We start from the raw sequence: 20,000 nt of genomic DNA, 5'->3' as shown, positions 1-20,000 counted from the left end.
TATGATCAGACTATTCAGATTCAATTAGAACTCAATGTGGCCATTAAAGCAGTAAGAAACATCGAACTCTTATAAAACGGACCTTGTTGACAAAGTAACTGCATTTGTGTTTTCAATCCAGATAGAATAAGAACTAATTGTGAAAATGTAAGTAAACATAATGATATTCTTGTAAAATCACAGAACATCAGTGTTTCCAGTGAAGGGTCTTAGAATCATATATCTTAGTAATAATTAAAAATATGTATGTAACTCTGTATGTAATGTAACTCTTGTATGTAACTGTAATGTAATATGTAACTGTAATGTAACTTTGTATGTAACTGCAATTTAACTCTTGTATGTAACTGTAGTGTAACTCTGTATGTAACTATAATGTATGCAGTATATGTATAATGTAAATACAAGAGTTACATAACAGTTACATACAAGAGTTACATAAGTTACATACAAGAGTTACATTACAGTTACATGCAATAGTTACATAACAGTTACATACAGAGTTAAATTACAGTTACATTACTGTTACATACAAGAGTTACATAACAGTTACATACAGTTACATTACAGTTAAATAACAGTTACATACAAGAGTTACGTTACAGTTACATACAAGAGTTACGTTACAGTTACATACAAGAGTTACATTACTGTTACATACAAGAGTTACATTACTGTTACATTACTGTTACATTACAGTTACATGCAATAGTTACATAACAGTTACATAGTTACATTACAGTTACATTACTGTTACATACAAGAGTTACATTACAGTTACATACAAAAATTACATAACATTTACATACAGTTACATTACAGTTACATGCAATAGTTACATAACAGTCACATAGTTACATTACAGTTACATTACTGTTACATACAAGAGTTACATTACAGTTACATGCAACAGTTAAATAAGAGTTACATACAGTTACATTACTGTTACATACAAGAGTTACATTACAGTTACATGCAATAGTTACATAACAGTTACATACAGAGTTACATTACAGTTACATTACTGTTACATACAAGAGTTACATTACTGTTACATACAAGAGTTACATTACAGTTACATGCAATAGTTACATAACAGTTACATACAGTTACATTACAGTTAAATAACAGTTACATACAAGAGTTACGTTACAGTTACATACAAGAGTTATGTTACAGTTACATACAAGAGTTACATTACTGTTACATACAAGAGTTACATTACTGTTACATACAAGAGTTACATTACAGTTACATGCAATAGTTACATAACAGTTACATAGTTACATTACAGTTAAATAACAGTTACATACAAGAGTTACGTTACAGTTACATACAAGAGTTATGTTACAGTTACATACAAGAGTTACATTACTGTTACATTACTGTTACATACAAGAGTTACATTACTGTTACATACAAGAGTTACATTACTGTTACATACAAGTTACATTACAGTTACATGCAATAGTTACATAACAGTTACATAGTTACATTACAGTTACATTACTGTTACATTACAGTTACATACAAAAATTACATAACATTTACATACAGTTACATTACAGTTACATGCAATAGTTACATAACAGTCACATAGTTACATTAGTTACATTACTGTTACATACAAGAGTTACATTACAGTTACATGCAACAGTTAAATAAGAGTTACATACAGTTACATTACAGTTACATACAAGAGTTACATTACAGTTACATACAAGAGTTACATTACTGTTACATACAAGAGTTACATTACTGTTACATACAAGAGTTATATTACAGTTACATGCAATAGTTACATAAGTTACATACAGAGTTACTTTACAGTTACATTACTGTTACATACAAGAGTTACATTACAGTTACATACAAAAATTACATAACATTTACATACAGAGTTACATTACAGTTACATTACTGTTACATACAATGTGACTGTGTATGTAACTGTAATGTAACTCTATTATGACTTTGTTTTTTGCATTAGTATTGTGTCTCGAACCAAGTCGTGACGTGGATGTACTGTTACGCTCCTAAGCACTAATCATCATTTCTTTGTTTTTGTTGGTTTATTCCCCCAGAGTTTCAGTGCTATGGAGATTCCCACCGGATGAGAGCAGCGATGCGCTCGGTCACAGTAACATCACATTCACATCCGTCTGCCTTTTAGCTGTTACCTGCGATCCTGCACCATGCAGAGTTCCTGGAAGAGTCCTGTCCGTGGGCCTTCCTGAATCACCCATGCCTGTCATTCCCATCCCTCGGAGGGTTCGCTCCTTCCACGGCCCTCACACCACCTGCATGCACTCCGCCTGTGGCCCGGCGCGCACCGCCCAGCTCGTACGCACCAAATACAACAACTTTGACCTGTACCTGAAGTCTCGATGGATGTATAGTTTCATCCGGTTCCTCCTGTATTTCGGCTGCAGCCTCTTTACCTCCCTCCTCTGGGTGGCGCTGTCGGCACTCTTCTGTCTTCAGTACGTCAGCGTGCGGATTTTCCTTCGCCTTCAGTACAAGCTGTCCGTCATCCTCCTCCTGCTGGGTCACCGTCGACTGGACTTCGGGATTCTCAATGATCTGTTCATATACAGCATGCATGTGACCATGTTTCTGATCGGAGGCCTGGGATGGTGTTTCATGGTCTTTGTTGATATGTGAAGTTCTGATTGGGTGAATAAAAATGCTAAAAGACACTTTGGTTTGTTTTTTGAGCGTGCAACCTGATGAAACATTTGAGTCTTTAAAAAAGAACGTGCATTTCATTGTGAGAAAAATGTTGTGAGTGTGCATGTTTTAAATGGAGTAAATGTGTTGTGTGTTTGTGCATTGGGGAATCTGATGTAATATAAACCCAATGTTTCATACATTTTTAGGTCTGCATGTGCCTCGATTTAATGCTTACGTTTGCTTTTGAAAAGTCAGTCTTTTATCACGGTTTCTCTTCCTCATGCAGAAAAATCCTTCACTAATGGACTTACTCGCGCCGTTCAGACTATATTATTTGTCTGTTGCCAATCAGAGCATGAGTCTGATGCCCGTGTTGCATTAGTGTGGCGTTATTGGCGCCAGCCTGGCATGAAAGGAAAGTGAGTGAGTACAATCTGCTATTGTTTGAGGATCAAACATCATATGCCTCACACTTGGCCAAGCATGCTCTTTTGTTCTGAAAGCGAACGGACACCGGTGACGCTTCAGACCAGCCACTGGAGAGCTCTGGCCAGAGGGGTCAAGACTCGATGAACTGATACACACATGTACATCTGTCGAATGACTGGAACATGACCCGTGTCAAATGGCCGAGGGACACGTATCTGCCACTCAGAGGGCGGTGGTGGTGTAGCACAGTTCAATGACATCTCAGGAACAACACTGAAAACACTATGAATAAAATCGAGTTAATCGCACTGGTGTGTGCAGTTATGATTTCTGTGTATAATAAATGCGAGCCAAAAAATTGTGTCCTAATTTGTTTTAAAGAGATGCACAGAATACTACATGTACACATTCTTTTTGCACATTTTACTCAAAGAACTTAAAAAGGTTACACTGGTAGGGCTGTGAAACGATTGATCACATCCAAAATAAAAGTTTGTGTTTACATATGTGTGTGTACTGTGTATAATTATTTTGTATATATAAATACACACATATGCATTATATTTAAGAAAAATAATGATATAAATTATATATAAATATATTTTCTGAAATATATACATGCATGTGTGTGTATTTATATATACAAAATAATTATACACACAGTACACACACATATGTATACACAAACTTTTATTTTGGATGTGATCAATCGTTTCACAGCCCTACTGGTTACGACCGTAACACACTCTTGCAAGCGTATAAGTCTGTGTGTGTGGAACTACTTTCTGACGCTATAGATTCAATATTTGTCATTACTAGTTTAAAAGATGTGCCCACAATTCTTACTAATTCAGAAACCACTTTAGAACTAGCAGTGGATTAGGCTGTTTCTGAGAAGTTAGTGCAGCACAATTGAATATTACTTTTATGCAACAGTTTGATGAACAAGAAGTTATCATTTTATGCGCACAATGTTGTGAGTTACTTTGTCTGTTTTTGCTCTGCCAAAGAAAATAGATCCAAGCAAAACCACAGTTTTTGTAAATAAATCAAAGTTTTTGAACAAACTGGTTGAATGAATGATTCAATGACTCCCATAAATACTTTCAATTGCAATCTCCTACTGGTGTAGCAAAGACTTTAGAAAAAAACCTGGAAAATCCCACTAATCCACTGATCGTCTGTCTGGAACACAAACAAGACAAGCGCAGTGATACAGAGAGTGAAAAGTCCTTGTGCTGTTGCCCTCCCATAGTGAAGGCTATTGTATACGAGCGTTTATCTTGCAGTTCAGACATTTTTCTCAGAATTGTGTTTCCTAGTTTTTTCTTTCTTTCTCGTAATTGCAAGTTTATATCTCGAAATTGGGAATTATATCTCAAAAAGACAGAATTGTGGGATATAGACTCATAATTAAAAATGTAATTGCGACTTTTTTTCTCAGAACGGTGAGTTTATATCTTAAAATTCTGACTTTTTTTCTCAATTTTCGACTACTCAGTATTGCTATTTCTGTGTTGAAAACATCAAAAAATAACAATAATACTGGGATAAAAGTTTATAGTCTGGATATGAACACTTGCAGAAGCAATCAAAATGCGTAAACGACCTTTGAAACTAATGTTAATGCTTCAAATAAAGATTGTATCTATATTCTATTTGCTGCGTCAAATTCACATACTATCCATCCTAAATAGTATTCCAAATTAGAATCAATGTGTCCCAAATCATAGTATGTGAAATAAGTATTCCAAAGAGACACGGATTGGACGAGGATTCGATTAGAACTACAAACACAAATAAAAAGTGTTAAAAAACTACAAACATGGCGGATGTGTGACTTTTATTTAAATTAATTAGATTTTTTAATTGATTTATTTCTAACATTTTAGACATTTATAAATACTTATTTACACCCCCACCCCTTCTTTTGGTATGTTCTGCGATCCATGACACACTCATTCATAATAGCAAAACAAATGTCTTGTTTTGAAAAAAAGTCCCACTGAAGTGCGTTGAAACGTTCAGCATTATTGAGTAATTTCCACTGAAACATGAAAACAGGGCGGGGCATATGGAGTAGCCCCTCCCCCTTTTAAAAATAGCCAATAGCGTTTGGTTTATATCTCAGAGCCATTGAGCTCGGTAAAGCTGCAGTTTTGCTCCTAATCTCTAACCGTTTTCCTCATAATCTCCTTCATATCACTTTAAAATATCATTCTGTGCAGAATTCAAATGAGTACGATGTGTTTTCTGTTCTGCTGCGACTCGATCACATGATCCGCTCTGTGTTTCGTGTCTCTGGACCGGAGCTGCGGCGGTTCACGGGACATTAACGTGAAACCAGACTTCATTCGCCCCGATGGAAAGCACATACTGTCTGAATCTGTCTCCCTATCCCCTATATAGTGCACTAGATGCCATTCACCATGTAGAAAATAGTAAATTTGTGAACAAGTGACCGATTTCAGCCACAGCTTCAGCATATGTGAATAATGTAGGGGGCGGAGCTTCTGATTATAGAGAGCTTTGATTGGACAGTGCAGAGTGATGTCATCAAAATCCCTGACCCAGTTTTGAATGCTTATATTTTCTAAATGCGAATTTTGCCGTTTTGGAGAACACTTGTTAACAGTAAAGCTAACATATAATGACAATAAAGAAATCTATCTATCTAAAAGCCAAAAAACTTACATTTTGATTTCATGGGGTCTTTTAAGGTGATCTCACTCGCACCAGCCAGGGGAGATTAATCAGAGTTTATTTTTCGATAATACCCATTAGCCTGTACAATGTCCTTTAACTGTTACTTTTGAGGCATTGTTTATTAGAAATGAACTGTACGGGACGGTCCGACTGTGTCTTTAAAAACTCCTGAAAGCGCTGGAGAATGATGTCAGACTGAACGCGAAATCACTTCCTGAACTGAGAGAGAGAGAGAGAGAGAGGGAGAGAGAGAGAGAGAAAGAGAGAGAGAGAGATGGGCAGATCGCTGTTGTTGTAGACAGACAGACAGACAGACAGCAGTGGAGGTGAGGAGGGTCTGTCTGAACACACACACACACACACACGCGGACCCGCTGGAAACTCTTCACATCCAGAGGAACAGCCCGACTGAAGGAGAGAGTCTCCGGGTAAATATCAGATCTGACACGCAGCATGTTTGAGCTCTGACTGCATGACGCATATGGGGCCATATTTTTATTTCTACTTCATATATTCTATGATTCAGAGTGTACAGCTGCATTTACTCTGATGGGGATCAGATTTCACTGAAACTTGGGCTTGCTTTCTTAATAGTAATGTCTCACGTTCAGGCTGATGAAACTTGTTTAAAAGATAAATAAACTGTGGCAGTGAAGGAATGCAGGTGGAATGTGTTTTGCGAGCATATTGTGAAACGTGTGTGTGTGCGTGTGTGTGTACGTGTGTGTGTGTTTGAGTTTATTAGTGATTTAATGCAGAATGATGAGTATGATGATGGTCACTCACTGCAGAAAATCAAACTGTTAAAACTCAGAGCAGAACATTTACTTTTGCAAAGCTGTGTCTGTCAACTACTGGTTTTAACATGTATGACAATCTGAAAATGCTCTTATGCAGTTTTGGGGGGGCATGTGCAATGATATTCTTTGAAGGAACTTGAAGTTCTTGAATATTGAAAAGAAAGATTGTCATACACAGATTGAAGTGCCACAGCTAAATTCTGTGTTTGATGCTATGACCGAATCTCTGGTTGCAGAAATACTTTTATTCATAAATGAAGTTCATTGTGGCTTGAATCCTCAGCTGTGGATTTCAGTGTTCATTGAAACCGGATGTCATTTTTAACTCACTTGAACAGGGCATGGGCCGGACATAAACCAGCTAACGCAAGGCAAGTTTATTTATACAGCACATTTCATGCACTATGGCAATTCAAAGTGCTTTACAGAAAATGATTAAAATAAAAGCAAGGGGAAATTAAAACAGTTATAAAAGAAATTAAAAGAGATTTATGATTCAGTTATAAAAAGAGTAAAAAGATGATGCATAGATAAACTTCTCATCTGGCGAAACACCGGTGTATCATATTTTTCACAACTTTTCCCAAGATTTTCCCATGGTGATTACACTGTGTGTGTGTGTGTGTGTGTGTGTGTGTGTGTGTTCTTTCCAGCTAACGGTTTGAGACAGATTGATAAGGCGAGTTTGTTCATCGTGTGTTCAGACCAGACTTGTGCTGAGCTTTAGATTTGAGGGTTTGTTGCTTTAAGATTATTCAGAAGATGACTAAATTAGAGAAAGGAAGTTTGGTCAGAGGAGAGAGTGTATAGCCACATGAAGTGTGTGTGTGTGTGTGTGTGTGTGTGTGTGTGACTCTTGCATGCTGCTGTCTGGTTTCCAAGACATGTGACTGTGCACAATGCCTCCTTTCCTATGAAACTAACATGTGATCCATGGCATTTCCTGAATACGATTGCTCTCTCCGTCTTGATAATATCTAACAAATATTTTATGTGCACAGTGAGTCATTTCAGCAGAATAGTGTCATATTCTGCAGTGAACGAAGCCTAACGTGTGCTTTTCTGTGTTTCTCCTCGTGTGAGGAGGTTTTGAGATAGTTTTGAAGTATGGTAGAGCCACAGGGCTTCTTCACACCGTGGTAAAACTCACACCAGCTGTTACTGCAAATGTGCTGAATATGAATATGAATGTACAGCACTGCTTTTTTTCCAGTGGCTGAATCTTAAATAAGTCTTACAGCCTTTGCAAAATGTAATTTATTGTTGCTATTTCAAGCTATCGGAATATTTTTATTCGCTTTAGGCCCACGTGTTATTGGCCATTTTGGTTTCTCTTGAATATCGATGGGTTTTGCTCACACAATGTGAACCTGTGTGTTTTCTGTGACCTTCTGTAGTTTTGTTGATGGCTTTTGAGTATGAGGGCATATCACTAAACATGCCCATGTTGGCATTTGTCTAATTACAGGGTTCGTACAAGTACTTGAATTTGACTTTTTGAAATGTAAGTCCTGGAAAACCCTTGAAATACATTATTTATGAAAAGGTACATGAAAAGCGCTTGAATTATTGAAAGACAATATATGTGAAATTAGTGTTTAATTTTATCAATAAAACAATCTTTTCACTCAAAATGAACACTGTAGCCCGTCTGATATAGATATAGAGCCACTTCACTTCACTTTTTCAGAATTTGAAAGATAATGAAGATGTTGTTTGATAAAGTGAGATCTCTGAATGAAGTCCTTGAACACCAATAAGTACTTCCTGGAATTTCATTGTACAGAATCTGAACGAGGCCTGTGATTAGACGAGCTTCTACATAAAGACAGATTAGAGTTTGATTGGAAACTCTTTGGCATGAACAACTGAAGACATGGGAAGTGTTTTCTCCTCTCGTCTGCGATGTGACGAATCTGTTTATTCACTATGCATCAACAAAATAAAGAAAAACCACATGAATTTCCCTCATTTTCCTCATGTGATCACACACTTTGCACATGGGAAACGTGTGGTTTAGAACAGTTCCCATGTGCAGAATATGTGACCGCATGTGTTTTTGTGCGTGTGGTTTTTCGATAAGGGATTTCTCCTCTTCTCACCTCTAGTAAACCTGGCTTTGGATGTTCCTCTTTCGTAAGTTGCTCTGGATAAATGCATGACCATATGGTTAGTTGCATTGTTTTTTATGATGTAGGGCTGCACGATTATCTGACAAAAATCATAATTGTCGATTATTGCCTTGAAATTATAATTACGATTATCTCAATTTACATTGAATTATGTTTTGAATAGCTTTTAGCCATTGTTTGAAGTGACATATAGTTATATCAAAATTAACAAGCTGATAACACTCTTCCTGAAAAACTGGTATTGCTTTTCTATAGCATTAAGGCTCAAATGTCAAATATACATTTTTTTTATTTTATTTAAAGAAACCAAAGTAAAAATATGCATGGTATTATAATGTTATACTAAAATTAAAACAATGGGGTAAGCTGTAGAAGCTTAAGATAAGCTGTAGAAATAAACAAAACGCATCTTAAACACATAGAATAAGGTAATTTTTTTTTTTTTTTGCACCTTTGAATGATTACATAATTGTGGCATCCATAATTCCAAATCCAAATTCGGTTAATTGTGCAGTCCTATTATTATGCATTGTTTTCTCCTCTAAACCTGGCTCTTTTGTAAGTCGTTTGGATAATGACTTTATGATTAGTTACATTGTTTATTATTATGCATTAACTAATGATCTCTGCATCGGAAGTGAATCAATCAAAACTAACTTTATTCTAGATCTGCTGTAAAGCCTAAACAATCTCTGTTACTGTAATCTCCTGTTATCACTGTAAAGCTGCTTTGAAACGATCTATATTGTAAAAAGTGCTGTTTAAATGAAGGAGACTCGACTTGACAATTAGTACTATTTTTCGTGTCTGTGCGTCCATCTTTGGGTCATGACCCCCTGTTTTTAAAGCCGCTTTCTGTGGCCCTGTGTGCATGGAGCGTTCTCTCGCAGCGCACAAGGCCGTGTTTCTCCGTGTGTGTGTCTCAGTGCATGCCTGTAACAGCGCTGTCTTTGGTTTGGCCGGGGTCCAGGGCCCGATGACGCGCACAGCTGTATTTTTGCACCGTGTCCTGATTTGCCTTCCCGAGGCCTCGCTCATCCACACATTCCTCATGGGGCTGAAGGGGCAGTCGGGGTTTGCTGGGTGTCTCGGGGCCGAACCCTGACGGGCCCCTTCGCTGAGGGCCTTATCTGAACACAATGAGCTCGCTCTGATCATCAGTAATGAGATCTCGGCCCATGCAGGGACTCTCGAGACGTGCTGGGATTTGTTCTATAGTGTACGCGCTACACGATCGACAGACTTCTTGAATACATATGTGATTGAAAATCTGGAATCTGAGGGTGCAAAAAAATCAAAACATTGAGAAAATCTCCTTTTAAAGTTGTGCATTTATGTTGGCGATTGTGCTGGATTCACTCACAGAAATACATGTTTTATATATTTACAGGTGGAAATTTACTAAATATCTTCATGGAACATGATCTTTACTTAATATCCTAATGATTTTTGGCATGAAAGAAAAATGGATAATTTTGACCCGTACAGTGTGTTGTTGCTATTGCCACAGATATACCCGTGCGACTCGTGACCGGTGACGTGATCCAGGGTCACATATGATGTTGCTCAAGTTCAAATGCTCACACAGATTTACTGGGTTTAACAGTGACTTGTGTGTTCTGCGCTTCATACATCTCTACACTATGGGTCTCTTCTGCACTCTTTTAGCTAAATGTGACTGCATCTTGATATTTTAGCCTATATGAATTCCAAACATAATGTAACGGGGTTGAAACAACTTCTGAATAGTATTGCGAGTAGAGATGCACCGATATGAACATTTTGGCCGATACCGATAACCGATAAATCTTAAAACGGAGTATTTCAATCTGACTCATTAAAGGCATTCTGGGTAATAACGTGCTTGAAACAGTCTTATTTCTCATTAGCTAAACACAGGCTTTTTCAGCTGATTCTTAAACTACAACTGATGACATGATACTATTTGACATGATATAATAAAAACGATTGAAATCACTTCAAAAAGGAAAATACAATATATGTGCGGTCATATAAGCTACATAAAATCATAATGAGAACATTATAATTGTGTGTTTGTGACATGACTTTTAATGTTTTTTTTATATACATTTATATAAAAATTTGGATGTATATTTATCAGCCGATATATCTGTTATCGGCTTGCAAATATAAAGAATTATCGGTTATCGGTATCGGCTAAAATCTTCAGACATTATTTTGTGTGTATTTAACAGTTAAAGTGCAATAAGCTGCAAAAATAACTCAATTTAGTCCTGAGAGGAGGCTTTATGTGTGTGAGCTCAAAATCGGCAGGAATAAGTCGATTTCAGATATTTCCGTGTCAATATGTATCGAAAAAAACTATATTTTTGACAATACTACATTGCACTTATAGTTTATTATTTCAGATGCTTTTTTTAAAAACAACAATTGAAAATTGCATGTATTATATTTGAAATCTGGCGTGTTGGCGGGTGTTTATGTCATATATACACATTTTTATAATCCATGGCATGAGAAAAATAGTTTTCTGCCAACCGTGTGATTTTTCACATGTATGCAAGAAACGAAGATCAACCCCAGCTCTCCAATATGATGAACCACACTGCATTATTCTCAGCCAGTGTTCTTCTGGACAATATTATTCCTGTAGAAACAAAAGCATTTTTGTCCCATGACAGAGTTGAGGCCGAGATCAGTGAAGTCCTGTGTTGTGCCAGTCCTGCGACGCTCCAGGGTTAGGGTTCAGATAGCATGTAGTCCATGTTGTTTACAGTCACTAAACTCCCACTGGCATTATTAATAGAAACGACGCACCTGTCGCTGTTTCTGACGCCTGGACTCTGATCCTCTGCATTCAAATTTCAATTCAAATCAAATGCAGTTGCTTTACACACACACACACACACACACACACACACACCATTTAAACATTTGGTGTCGATAAGATGATTTCATGTTTCTGAAAGAGTCTCTTCTGCCCGGCAAGGCTGCTTTTATTTGATCAAAAATAACAGTGAAATATTATTATAATGTAAAAAATCTGTTTTCTATGTGAATATATAGTCAAATGTAATTTATTCCTGTGATCATTTATTCATTACTCCAGTCTTCAGTGTCACATGATCCTTCAGAAATCACTCTAATATGATGATTTGATGCTCAAGAAACATTTATGATTATTATCAATGTTAAAAAACATTCATATTTGTGTGGAAACCTTTGATAAGTTCAAAAGAACAGCGTTTAATTGAAATAGAAATATTTTGGAACATTATAAATGTCTTTACTGTAACTTTACATCAATTTAATGCGTCCTTGATGTATAAAAATATTAATTTCTTTAAAAAAGATCATGTGCTGATTTGAACACATTTATGTTTCGTATTTGTGTGGAAACCGTCACACATTTGACTTTTCAGGATTCTTTAATGAATAGAAAGTTCAAAAGAACAGCGTTGATTTAAAATAGAATCTTTTGTAACATAATAAAAGTCACTTTTGATCAATTTAATGTGTCCTTGATGAATAAGGCTATTAATATCTATGACACAGAGCTTTTACGGTCCCTCTATTAACCTGTTCGGTCAGGTATTGGGATGAAATGTGGGTGTAATGATGTAATGTTGTGTAAACAGTGTCCACATACTGTTCACGGAAAACTGTTGATGCTTAATTGTATTTCTGTGTACTTTTCATAAGGGAAATATGGGATGAAGGAGATCAAGTCTGCGAAAAAAGAACAATACGTGTGTTTTTATGGACGTATTAAACCCACGATATGATAGGAATGTGGCACGGACTCGGAGTGTGTGATTCACGGTTGAACTTGTGCCGGAGGTTTGATAGTTTGTTAAATTAAAAGGTTTTCTCTGTCTCTCCCTCCCCCTCTGTGTCTTTGTGATTTCTGGTAAGTGACATGACTGGCCTTTGGCATAACGCCTGGCATGATCACATGGTATGGATGTGTGTGTGTGTGTGTGTCTGTGAATAATTCCACATGAATGACTGTGTGTGTATATTGTATAATTCCAGCAGGAGAGCTCACTGTTGTTCAGGACAGTTTGAGCTGGGATCTGTTTCTGTGTTTGATACACATGTTAAAACACGCGCATGCTAAATGCAGACACAGTTGCTAAAACTAGCATGCTAACGATTGTTCTTCATTTGTTTACATAGGAGTTTTTCATCATAGTTGACGTGAGGAATCCTCACAGTGTGATAGCAAAGTGACCCTTTTATTAGTGGTCAAGCATTTATTAAACATCATTATGAATGATTCCTCAGTGAGGAGAGGTGTGTTGCTTCTTTATTCAACATTTTCACCTGCTGGACCAGAAAACAGGTGGAAAAATCCCACAGATGCACATTATGGCTCTTCTGTGGCGTACAGTGCACGAGGAAAACTGTGAAGGATGGTTTCTGTCATGGAGTAAAAAAGTAAAATAGGTAATTGTGACTTTTTATCTCACAATTCAGACTTTTTTTTCGGGATTTTGAGTTTAAATCTTGCAATACTCACTGGAATTCTGACTTTTCCCCCCCCAGAATTCTGAGTATAAATCTTGCATTTCTGACATTTTTCCCTGGAATTCTGTGTTTATATCTCACAATTCTTACTTTTTTCAGAATTCTGAGTTGAAATCTCGCAATTCCGTCTTTTTTCCCTGGAATTCTGTGTTTATATCTCACAATTCTTACTTTTCTCAGAATTCTCAGAAGTTTAGGCTAGATCTTGCAATTCTGACTTTTTTCCATAGAATTCTGAGTTGAAATCTCGCAATTCCGACTATTTTCCGCCTTTTTTCCCTGGAGTTCTGTGTTTATATCTCACAATTCTTACTTTTCTCAGAATTCTCAGAAGTTTAGGCTAGATCTTGCAATTCTGACTTTTTTCCATAGAATTCTGAGTTGAAATCTCGCAATTCCAACTATTTTCCCTGGAATTCTGTTGAAATCTCGCAATTCCGACTTTTTTCCCTGGAATTCTGTGTTTATATCTCACAATTCTTACTTTTTTTCCAGAATTCTGAGTTTAAATTTAGCAATTCATACTTTTTTCCCTAGAATTCTGAGTTTAAATCTCGCAATTCTGACTATTTTCCCTGGAATTCTGTGTTTATATCTCTTAATTCTGAAATTTTTTCCGGATTTCTGAGTTTAACGCCTGGAAAACTGCCTTGTTCTCCCCCTGAATTCTCAGTTTAAAGCCCAGAATTCTGACTTTTTTTCCGGAATTCCTAGTTTAAAGCCCAGAATTCCGACTATTTTCCCTGGAATTCTGTGTTTATATCTCACAATTCTCACTTTTTTCGGAATTCTGTGTTTAAAACCTGAAATTCTGACTTTTCTTTTGAATTCTGAGTTTAAATCTGCATGGGCAAACATCATCACACACACTTTCTTACAATCAATATCAGTCCTGCGTCCCCTCAGCAGAATCTAAAGTGTAATGCTCAGCTTTATAGAGCTTCAATATTATTATGAATTATCTCTTTTACTATGACTGGCACATTCTTGTTCTCCTGGTCTTCTGGATCTTGTGCACTCCTGCTGTGATCCAGATCTTTGGTTGAGCTCCAGGAGAACGTCTGGAAAATCTCAGGGAACGTCCCGTCTTTCTCCTGTCCTACTGTCTTCATCCATGATCCAGTGCAAACCCAGCGTACCTCCGGGCTCGTTAATGTTTTTACGGACCGATAATGATCAATAACGAGGGTTACATGAGTACTTCACAGAACTAACAATCATCTCAGTTCACTGTGAAAGCTGTTTGTTTAATTATTATTATATGTGTGTGGATGAGCAATGAACTCTCTGCAGTCCAGATGAAACGCTGAAGATGGTTAATATTTCATCAACAGTTTTGAGCATCTTCAGTGTATTTACACTCATTTAATGCTGCTCAAATGTGGCATACATGTATTTACACAACATCTGCATTATGGTATTATGAGATTAATGTCATTTATCTCAGCTCATATTATATAAGCCTTTATAAATTGTTAAATAAAAACAGGAACTCATTTCCAAGATTATGACAAAAATCATTGTTGATATTAATGTTAATGCCAATTAATAGAAAGCAAACAAATTGCGTTTGTGTTAAAGGCATCATGTAATTTTTTGCATTTATGAAGTAGTTTATTGCTTTTTGTGCATTAGAGAATCGAGAGTTCATTGATTATTTTACTGGCATGAAAAACTAAATGGTTATTTAAACTGGGAATAAAAGATCCTCGATGCAACATGAGCAGATCTGAACATAATGCTGCAATCAACACTTTTATTCATTTCTCTTTCTCTGATTTTTGGTGATTTTGGTGTCATTTTTTCGACAGACCAGTTGTGTAAAGTATTTGAGTAAATGTAATTACTGTACATTTTAGGCTACTTTGTAGTTTTGCTGAATATCTAATAAGATATTAGCAGCTTTTACTCTCTACTTGACTGCATTTGTGAGGAGTAATGCAATTACTCGTAAACATTTTGCATGGCACTTTTTCTTCTGCAGTTTTATTGCTGCTATATAAAGAAGTGATATCGCCATCTACAGGGCGTTGACTATTTCATTTTACTTAACATTATTTTATTAATCCGTTATATTGAAGAGACTTCTTTTGAAGGATATTGGTTTGCTTTGAGAGTTGACGTCTCAGAGGCTGTTGTGTCGACCTTGATTTATTACAATATTGAGGAGTTCATTTTTATTTTTACTTTAGAAAATAAACGTGATTTCTCATAAATCAACTGTTTCTTGTTTTTCACTGACATGTCTTAGGTGTCGAGGACTAGTTCATCTTTGAGTCTTCGTTCAGTACGAGTAAAACACTGACGTTCTGCTGAACTCAGATCCTCGAAGACTTTACTCCAGTCGGATTGATATTGGTGACTTGGAGTCATTTTTGCTGTAAGGTGTCTGTACTTTTACTCAAGTATGGTTTTCAGGTACTCTTTCCACTTCTGTCTCACACACACACACACACACACACACACACACACACAGCTGGTTTTCGTTGTGGCCGTTGGAGCTGTTAGTCTCTGACTCATATGTGTACTTACTCAGCAGAGAGTTTTACTCTATTCACTCACGCTTTCACTGAACACACTGTGAGCTGACGTGTTCATCTGTGTGTGTGTGTGTGTGTGTGTGTGATGATGATGATGATGATGGGTCAGATCATGAGTGTTTTTAGTTTAGCATGTTTTCAGTTCTCTATTACCGGATAATGATGAGATGAGATCATTATTGCTCTTCTTCATCAGTTATTACTGGAATGCTTTAGTCAAGATAATTGTTTTAGTCATTCATGAGGCGTCCAGAGACGGGCTTGCCTTAATTGTGTGGGATTGGATTATGGTGTTTCGGAAATTCCCTTTCATGTAGTGTGTATTAAAGCTGTTTGTGAGTGTAAAATGCACAGATAAGTGCAGATAAATTGAGTTTTTGTAGGGTTGTAACTAATTTGCATAATGCCCGCCTCTGGTCTTGATTGGCTGAACTGTATCTCTTAGCTCCGCCCTCAAACACTGTAGTGTATCTGAGACTGGAAGAGTTTGGTTTGTGTGGAGAAGACGCTGTTTTCTGAGATTGATACGGTAAAACCCACGCTATCGTTACTGTTCGTATCACTGAGATCAAGAGCTGAGATTCAGATATGATAATGAGCGTTTGCTTTCTGACCAATCAGAGCAGAGCAGCTCTCAGAGAGGCGGGGCTTAGAGAGACTGAATCCTCGATGGAAGCGTTTCAGACACTGAGAGAAAAGAGCTGACGCTGCACTGGAGATTATGGGGAATTAGTGTTTTATCACTGCTAAAAATGCTTTTCTTACTCAGTATTTTTGTCTTGTTTCCAGTCCAAATATCTAAAAATTCTTAGATATTATAGATAATATAGATTCTTAGATAGATATCAAGATGCATTTACTAAAGTAGTAAACTGAAATACGATATGTCTTGTTTTCCAGGGGAATTCATCAAAATGAAGTGATTTGTTGCTTTAAAAAGCTAAATGATCTGCCGATGGGGTCAGAAAAATAATCTTAATTCAAACAGAAACAACATTATTTTTCTCACCCCATTAGTAGATCATTTTGCTTGTTTTAAGCAACAAATCACTTCATTTTTTTTTATTTCCCCAGAAAACAAGACATAATATGTCATTTTACTCGTCTAGTAAATGCTTCTTGATGTAAGTATTTTTTGATATTTGGACTGGAAACAAGACACAAACCCTGAGTAAGAAAAGCACTGTTTGCAGTGTGACCTTGAATGCATGTAAACATATTGTAGGAGGATCCTTTAGAAACAGCACAATAGCGACTGGAACACGTGATGATCTGAAGGTCTGCGGAGGGAAACTCACGGACTCGGTGTGTTCATGTTGTGTGTTATCTGGACTGTTTCTGCGCTGAAATCCCCTCTCACACTTCCACAGTATCGGTCCGTGTGTGCAGAGAAGGATATAACGTTGTGCTTTACACACACCAGTCATCCTGGAAATAACCTAGAACCAGTCTCAGAACGTTTGAAGTGTGTGTTTGAGACATTAAATAGCAGATAAACTGCATTCTGCTCTGTTTCCTGATGTGTCTGTGCTTCGTACTTCTGCATTCTCTGATCCTGAAGTCTGTTTGCACTCTCCTCTGGTGTTTTCTGCACAGACAGTCATCGACCAACACTGAGACTTTTATGAATTCACTATTGATTTCAGATTTACCATAGACCACACACAGAAGCATCCAACCAGAGTTTCACTTATTGATTATTTATTTCTATTTTTTTTTTAAAATTCAAATTATTCAAATTATTTCATTTTTAATTATAAATAAAAGTAATTATTAATCCTTTTTTATATTTTTTTTTTATATTTATAATTTGTATTTTTTATTTTTACATTTTTTCTAATAATTACAATTATAAAAAAAAAAAAAAATAAAAAAAAAAATATATATATATATATATATATATATATATATATATATAAATTATTTAATTAATGTATTATTATTTTATATTTATTTTTAATTTAGCTTTTTATTTTACATTTATTTATTTATTTATTTATTTATCACGATCGCTTGCTTGTTCTCCCACGTCAGGCACGTACGGTTGAGTTTCTGTTTACCATATTAAGTGCTTTATACACATTCACTGATCAATGTCGATTTATTTAACAATCTTTTTATGGCCGTTTTGAAGCGTCCGAGTGTGAGGTAAATAGACTGTCGATGGATGAACAGAAAGCTCTCAGGTTTCCTTATGAATATCATCATTTGTGTTTCAAAGACACGAGGGACACGAGGGAGTCATGATGACACGGGCTTCAGGTTTGGGTGAACTGTCTCTTAAAGGGTTTGTTCGAGTGTGAGCAATAGCACAGCAGTGATGCTCGACTTCACAACCCATAACCAGTTATATACTCAACCTCTTATTCATAACTAGTTGGAAAGAGTGTGTGTGTGCGTGTGTGTGTGTGGAGCAGGAGAGAGTTGCTTGATAGAAATGTGGGTGTGATTTGTGTGTTGAGTCACTTTCAGACGCGTTTGACACACACAAACACACGCACACACTTTTAACCACACACTCATGCACCACTCTGTCTCTAACACTCTCACACACACACACACACACTCACACTCTCTCTCTCTCTCTCTCTCTAGCACACAGACAGACAGACACACACACACACACACACACACTCTCTCTCTCTGTAACACAGACACACACACACACGCACACACTCACGCACACACTCTGTCTCTAACACACAACTGCACACATATACACACCTACACACACACACTCTCTCTCTCTAATAGATAGTACAGGCACACACACACACACACACACTCACTCTCTCTCTCTCTCTCTCACACACACACACACACACACACACACACCTACACACACACACACACTCTGTCTCTAACACACACACACACATACACACTCTCTCTAACACACAGAGACACACACACTCTCTCTCTCTGTAACACACTCTGAGACACACTCTGTCTCTAACACACACATACCTTCACACACACACACACACACACACACACACACACACACACACTCTCTCTCTCTCTCTAACACACAGACACACATACACACACTCACAAACTCTCTCTAACACACAGACACACACTCTCTCTCTAACACACACACACACACACACACACACACACACACACACACACACACACACACACACACCTAAAAGTCACGGTTTAGAACTGTGTTTGCTTGAGTGTAGTTGGTCATTACTCAGTGTTTCTATGTTCTCATGTTACTCTGTTACCGTGTTACTCTGTTACCGTGTTACTGTTACTCTGTTACCGTGTTACTGTGTTACTCTGTTACCGTGTTACTCTGTTACGTTACTCTGTTACCGTGTTACTCGTTTTACTCTGTTACCGTGTTACTCGTTTAACTCGTTTTACTCTGTTACCGTGTTACTCGTTTTACTCTGTTACCGTGTTACTCGTTTTACTCTGTTACCGTGTTACTCGTTTAACTCGTTTTACTCTGTTACCGTGTTACTCGTTTTACTCTGTTACCGTGTTACTCGTTTTACTCTGTTACCGTGTTACTCTGTTACCGTGTTACTGTTACCGTGTTACTCTGTTACCGTGTTACTCTGTTACCGTGTTACTCGTTTTACTCTGTTACCGTGTTACTCGTTTTACTCTGTTACCGTGTTACTCGTTTTACTCTGTTACCGTGTTACTCGTTTTACTCTGTTACCGTGTTACTCTGTTACCGTGTTACTCGTTTTACTCTGTTACTCGTTTTACTCTGTTACCGTGTTACTGTTACCGTGTTACTGTGTTACTCTGTTACCGTGTTACTGTGTTACTCTGTTACCGTGTTACTCTGTTACGTTACTCTGTTACCGTGTTACTCGTTTTACTCTGTTACTCGTTTTACTCTGTTACTCGTTTTACTCTGTTACCGTGTTACTCTGTTACTCTGTTACTCGTTTTACTCTGTTACCGTGTTACCCTGTTACTCTGTGTTCTTTAGTATTGCTGGATCTCTCTTCCATTTCACTTTCACTTCTTCCCAGTAATATCTTAAGGACAGTCTTGTCTGTCTTGCCTCAAACATATTTCAGCAACAAATAGCGTTAAAAAAGCTTCTATTTCTCTCTGGACGCCGGCAGCAGTGACATAATGGCTTTACCATATGCTGATTGGCTCTTTTATTTAGGGGGCGGGGCTTATTCCGCCATATGTGTGTTGCACGTTTTCTCCCATTCATCATAATATGA

The 20,000-nt window shown here is 37.0% G+C and overlaps 2 protein-coding genes across 2 annotated transcripts in view; both read left to right on the top strand.

The window, feature by feature from the left end:
* tmem250 (transmembrane protein 250) overlaps positions 1-3,607 on the top strand; it is a 4,579-nt gene extending 972 nt beyond the window's left edge. Inside the window, exon 2 of the mRNA XM_079873087.1 lies at positions 2,085-3,607. Within this exon, the coding sequence (XP_079729213.1) occupies positions 2,085-2,664 (580 nt within the window). The 3' untranslated portion in view covers positions 2,665-3,607. The remainder of the gene's footprint in view (positions 1-2,084) is intronic.
* A 2,413-nt stretch (positions 3,608-6,020) lies between these two features.
* nacc2 (NACC family member 2) overlaps positions 6,021-20,000 on the top strand; it is a 40,956-nt gene continuing 26,976 nt past the window's right edge. Inside the window, exon 1 of the mRNA XM_079872163.1 lies at positions 6,021-6,236. The gene's annotated coding sequence lies outside the window, so the exon portion shown is untranslated. The remainder of the gene's footprint in view (positions 6,237-20,000) is intronic.

The sequence above is a fragment of the Squalius cephalus genome, assembly GCF_949319135.1.
Source record: "Squalius cephalus genome assembly, chromosome: 5".
NCBI lineage: Eukaryota > Metazoa > Chordata > Actinopteri > Cypriniformes > Leuciscidae > Squalius > Squalius cephalus.
This window is presented reverse-complemented; position numbering and strand designations above follow the sequence as displayed.